A 6,000-nucleotide genomic window follows, 5' to 3' on the forward strand; every position below is an offset into this window, starting at 1 on the left:
CTTCTGTGTTGGGGCTTGGGGGGCGTTTCAAGAGCCACCGTGGCCCCGGGGTGAAGCAGGCACTGCCAGGCTGCGGTGCTGCAGTGAGAGGGAGGGTTCTAGCCAGGTGGGTGGACCAGAGACCCGCGGGACGCAGGCCCCGTGCGGGCCCCGGGCAGGGAGCATCCTAGGCCGCCCTCTGGCCTCGAGCCGGAGGGGCTGCTTTCTGACTGGCCGTTTCCTGCACTGCGCCTGGGCTGGGGCAGGTGCGGCTCACGGGCTTGTGTTCCCATATGCGAACTTCCGGTGTCCTGGCCTCTTGTCAGGGCACTTCCTTGTGTGGCCGCCCCGGCAGAGGGGTGCTCGGCTCCTGTGGAGGCCTCCCAGGGTCCCGCCTCCGCCCCCTGTGGGTCAGTGCTGGGCTGCCTCATGGGCGCCCTGGCACAGGGGGCAGGGCAGTCCAGAGAACCTAACAGGTTGAAACTCACCCCTGGGCGTGTGTGTTTTTGTAATTCAAGTTACTGGAAGTTTCACTCTGAAACGTTATTGTTTGTTAAAAAAACCTTTCAGAGATCAAATGAGCAGCCTTTCCAATTGTTGAAGGAAGGTTGCAGCCAGCGATGACGTTTACCTTCCTGTCCCCTTTCAGAGAACAAAGGTCCATTGATTTTTTTGGCCCTCTGTGGGTCCCAGACAAGCTCCCGTCCTGGGGACTCGCAACCATGATAGGACCATCCTGGGGTGCGAGGCAGCCCCTCCCCGGCGGCCAGTGGTCCAGCTCGCAGCACCTGCCCTCCCTCCCCTTCCCTCCTCCATCCCAAACCCAGATGGTTCAGACCACGATTACCCTCATTCTGCATCTCTCATCAGATGCCTTTAATAACTGCTCTAAATGCAAGCGCATTGAACAATTCTCATTAAATATTTACTTTTTATTTAGAGTGCATTTCAGCAAAGAGCAAAAGCTGGTTTTAAGAGAGTATTCTGTGTTCCTTATCTTAAATGTTTCCCCATCCGTGAAATATCAGTGCCACTGGGTAGATCACCTTTATAATTTCTTCAGGGTTAAGGGGAAGATAGCTCCAAATTAGAAATGCCTCCTGGTGAAGTGAAATACTTCCTGGGGGCGTGCTTTAACCCTGGCTTTGCTCGGAGGCCATTCCCTTCCACGGTCTTGGAGGGAGTGGATGAGGAGCACACGTAAGCACCCACAGCTGGCACAGTGTCCGTCCCTGCCGTCACTCCAGAGCAGGGTCGGTTGGGGGACGGGGGACGGCCATCGCTGGGCACTGCCTCAGAGGGAGCCACTCAGGCTCAGAGGGAACCAGATGACAGAGCAGAGGTGGCTTTGTTCTTTGTTGAGAGCAGTGTCGGAACAAAAGAAGCTGGAAACCCAGCTTGCCCCTCCGGTGTATTTCTTTCCAAAACCTGATTCTGATCATTTGAGTCTGAACAGGGCCACCTGGGAAGCCCAGGGTGCTGCGGACGGACACCTCTGTCCGGGCTCGATGCGCACTGCCCAGGGTCGTAGGGGCTCCTGGCGCGTTTGCTGTTGTCCCTGGGTCTCGAGGCTCCCTGGAGGCACCTCGGCCACTCTCTCCTTTCCTCCTGGCTCTGGCCCGGGGTCCAGGAGCCTGGCCTCTTTGGGCCTGTCGGCCTCCAAAGCACTGACTTCAGCCGGCCGTCGGGCGGTTTTGTTTGGTGATTTGCTGAACGTGTTTGTCATACGTCACAGCTGTGCGGTGCCGTCGCCAACCAGGTTCAGTTACACAAACCAGAGTCTTGTCAACCTGAGCGAAAAGAAGGGGCGTCTGTGCGCCCGAGTGGAGCAGCCACCGCAGCGCTTTGGTTCCACGTTAAACCTCCTGCCTCAGCTGTGCTCTCCTCTTTCAACGTTTCTCGAGTTGGAAGCTTGTAAGTGGAGGCGCTTCTGCTGAGGTCACCTCCGCTGACCTCTGGGGCACAGCTCCCTCGCCCCTCCGGACCTCGCCACGCCACGGAGCAGCTGTGACTCTGGCCCTTTGCGCTCAGGATGTCACACTAGCTCTTCATTTCCTCTCAGATGCATCTTACCGGCTGGTAGCACCACTGTGCTGGGCTTTGAGCCCAAGTCCCGTCACTGGGCTGGGCTGTCGCTCTGTCATTGGCAAAGGGCTACAAGACTCTAAAATGTCACCCAGAGGCAGAGAGGAGAAGCAGCCACACCTGTGGCCCCTGCCCAAGTGCTGGGCACGGGACGGCGCTGTGGAAAGACACACTGTCTCTCCTGGGTGGCGTCCGTGCTGGAGGGTAAATGCGTGCCTCCTATTTGGTTCTTGGAAAGGGACCTGGCTTCTGCTGCTGCTTAAGGGGCAGGTGGGTGTAGAGTGACCTGCGGAGCCATGGGGCAGCTGGGCTGGCTCCCTGGAGGATCTGCAGGGTTTGGGTTCTGTCACAAAGTCTCTGAGCCCCTCCGGCACCTTATTACAGCTGTGTGACAAAAGTGCGCCACAAAAGCCCGTCTGTCAGCTCTAGGGACCCCTTTATGTGTAATAACTCTGATGCGCTTCACCTGTGTGCAATATGCTGCTGTCTGTGTTGGGACAACCAAAACTTAAGCAACAGAAACCCAGCCGACGGCGGCCTCGCTGAAGGTGAGGGCTCGGCCTCCACCTGGGAGCGCTGGCAGTGCGCTTGGCCCTGCTGAGTCGGCAGACAGCCTCACCCACCATCTGGCTTTCCTCCTGGGGTGAGCCTCCTCCCGCACTGCCAGAGGCTTCCTCCTTCCCTCCTTGAGGAGTGAGTGGGAGGGGACAGCCCTAGTCCCAGACAGCTGCAGCGGCGCCTCGTCCCCACCAGTAACCCCAGAGCAAGCAAACGGCTCCCCTCCCTTGAGAATACGGGAATCCAGGAAGGCTCTGATTGGCTAGGTCTGAGTCACGTGCCCACGCGTGGTTTAGGGGGCTGGGGAAGAGACCTCCCGCAGAGGAAGGGAGGAGGGCTTTTACCAAAAGAGGGAAGGGATGCTGAGTCCGAAAAACCCACAGATGTCCGCCCGTCTGCCATTGACTGACTACTTCTCTGTCAGGTCTTGTGTTAAGTGCCTGGAGGAAACAGGGGCCCAGAGACGGTAAGGAACCTCTCCAAAGGCACACAGCTTGGAAGTGGCAGTGCCAGTATTTGAACCCGTGGTGGTCCTAAGACCTAGTGCTGCATCTTCTCTCACCGTGGGGTCTTGCAGCTGCTTCGTGGTAGGGCTGGCGCTGAAACCCACCGCAGGCTCCTTTTCCCTTAACCACAGCTGCTGCTTATGGGCTGGAGGGGAGGGGGGCCGAGTTCTCCAAAGCCATCGGGTCCCTGGGCACTGGCTGTGCCATCCCTGCGGTAGTGACGAGCCAGCGTCTGCTCTGTGTGCAGGAAACTACAACCTCACGAGCATGCTGCCCACGGCCCCCGACATGGCCCAGTTTAAGCAGGGAGTGAGATCCGTTGCTGGAAAGCTCTCCGTCTTTGCTAACGGAGTCATGACTTCGATTCAGGTTAGTGAAATGGGGATGACGTTAACTGAGTTTGATGGTGGGTTCATAGTTTTGAAAATGAGATTTGGACCACTCTTCAGTTGCTGGAAAATTAGATTTTATATTATTGATTTATATGTTTGCTACAGTGTAACCCAGGACATCATGAAAACCAGAAATTATAATTTCATATTTGTTTAAGTTTTCTAATTTATGACTCCAGAGGAATTGTTACAGGAATTGTCGTGATCATGACCTACGTTTTTCCTATATTGAAACAGAAATATTAAGAAAATAAAAAATTACCCATAATCCCACCTCACAGGGGAGACTTCCGTTAATATTTTGGTTTATTCTATTTTAATTCTAGATTTCTGTGCATACCTGTTTATAATTTTTAAAGGGTTATATTGTATGTGTGGTTTTGCATCCTCTTTTTTCTTCATGATGTTTTGTTATGAGCACTTCCATGTTGTTAAAAAGTCTTCGGAAACCACATTCTGAGTGAAAATAGATGTAATTTATTTAAATATTCCCCGAGTTGGGTATTTAGATTGTATTTCAATCTTTTAAATGAGGCAAGAGTGGAACATGCTCATGTATAACGCTTTAAGGCTGGTTCTGATTATACGAAGGCTATTTTGTATACCTTCTTGCTTACGTCACGTTATTTTAGGACACTATTATTAACGTAAAACACGGCTGTAGGGAGTAGGACCTAATCGACGTGGACTCTGCTGCCGCTAAAGGGGGCTCCCGGGTTGGGGAGGTGCCCCCACTGTGGAGAGGTCCTCGGCCCTGGGGCTCCTGCTGTTGGTGACACAACCTTTGGTTAGAATTCGCAGAGCTCTTTCACGTCCCTTAGGTCAGCCGAGCCCACATCAGTCCTTCTGCGGAGGTGACATCCCTGTTTTTTGTAGGTGATCATCCCCAGTTTATAGATTGAAAAACAGAGGCACAGAGAGGTTCAGGTGCTCCTGCAAGATCACTCAGCTGAACCAGAATTTCAGGGTTCCTCTGTCCCCCCATCACACCTGCCCCCCGGAGGGCTCACCATGGGGCCCTGCACCCCTCACAGTCCTTCCCACAGCCCAGGGGCCGCGGCGCGGGGGCCAGGAGCTCCCAGTTCCCACTTCCTCGGGTGCGGGTTCCCGTCGCTGCGGCACCCGTTTTGGTGGCGCTGAGAATGAGGAACTGATGCTGATAGTCGTAAACTTTCGTGTTGGTTCTTTCTGTAGGATCGCTATGGTTCTTAATACTGACGTTGCGATATGTATTTCCTGGAGAAATTCCTCTTTAAATGAACCAGTGACCACATCACAGACTGCAGTGAAGACCAGCCAGTTTTGTGGATTGTTTTGCTACTTTTTCATAGGGTATACATACATTACTGATTTTTAGTATTTCTTTTGAGAAATTGTTATTTTTGATGTAGTAGAAGCTTCCTTGCGATTTCTGTTTTGCGTGACTACGTGCACACACCTTCCTTCTGGCATATCCGTGCACACCCCTGCTTTATTTCCTTGGACTCTTTGGTTTCAACAGCTGGGGGTCTGGAAACAAGGGCTCCTCCACCTCTCCTTGGGGGCGGTGGTGGGGGGGTGGTCTCAGTGCTGTGAGGCTCATGGGCTAAGGGTTACCAGCGTCAGCTGATACGAGAAGGGCCTGGAGAAACAAAATTCACAACATATATTTCATTAAAAAGGGAACAAAGAATAAAAACAAAAGACCAAAAATGGCTGGTGTCTAATTTGACAGATTGCTTCATTTATATTTCCACATATTAAGGTGATTTCAAAATAATGTTTAAAGACGTCTGTCCCTTTGAAATTGTTTATTTTGGATGATCGATAAATTTAAAAATAATTTTCAGTGAGTGCTTTTAACAGCCTAAGCTTCTACATTGCCAAGCAAATTAATCTTTTGACAAGGCGTTGCTGTTTGAATTTATGAGAAATGTAAGATGAGAACTCCCTAAGTGCATTTATAAATCGATACAGTGTACAGAAGTAAAAATGAATAAGGTAAGAAGACACACCCACAGAAGATATTCCAGTACATGGGAAAATAGTCATTGTAATTGGCTAGTTTTCTTAACATTTTTTATCTTAATCTTGGTTTTCAAAAAATTACAGAATGTGTACAAATGAATGAAAGAAAAATAGTTTGGCTGTGTTTTAGACAGCATTAGAATATATTGTTCAGCACAGTAAAATATATTTGACATTTGATGAACCAGAAATGTGGTTTCAACTGAATATTTTGTGAATTTTTCTTAAAAGCTCAAATTTGTGGACTTCTAAATACAATAAACAGTTGCGGCAGATCGTGTTGCCTACTTTTTTTCCTCAACGAAAGCTTTCCTAATGAATCATAAATCAAGGCTCGTGGGGTAACATTGATGCGCATTTGATTAGCACGTAATTCCAGATGGATCTGTTTTTAGGGTGTGTGTGAGGCCTGAGGTGCAGCTGTCCTGAACTGAGGTGTCGTCCATAGCACCGGAGCAGAGCGGGAGCCCTTG

General features: G+C 51.1%; 1 protein-coding gene across 1 annotated transcript in view; it reads left to right on the forward strand.

Annotated features, from left to right (window-relative positions):
• ARFGAP3 (ADP ribosylation factor GTPase activating protein 3) overlaps positions 1–5,741 on the forward strand; it is a 53,973-nt gene extending 48,232 nt beyond the window's left edge. The window contains exons 15-16 of the mRNA XM_061205050.1: positions 3,376–3,497; positions 4,715–5,741. Coding sequence (XP_061061033.1) covers positions 3,376–3,497; positions 4,715–4,732 — 140 coding nt within the window. The 3' untranslated portion in view covers positions 4,733–5,741. The remainder of the gene's footprint in view (positions 1–3,375; positions 3,498–4,714) is intronic.
• Positions 5,742–6,000: the final 259 nt, after the last annotated feature.

This window comes from Eubalaena glacialis, chromosome 11 (assembly GCF_028564815.1).
Source record: "Eubalaena glacialis isolate mEubGla1 chromosome 11, mEubGla1.1.hap2.+ XY, whole genome shotgun sequence".
In the NCBI taxonomy this organism is placed as follows: Eukaryota; Metazoa; Chordata; class Mammalia; order Artiodactyla; family Balaenidae; genus Eubalaena; species Eubalaena glacialis.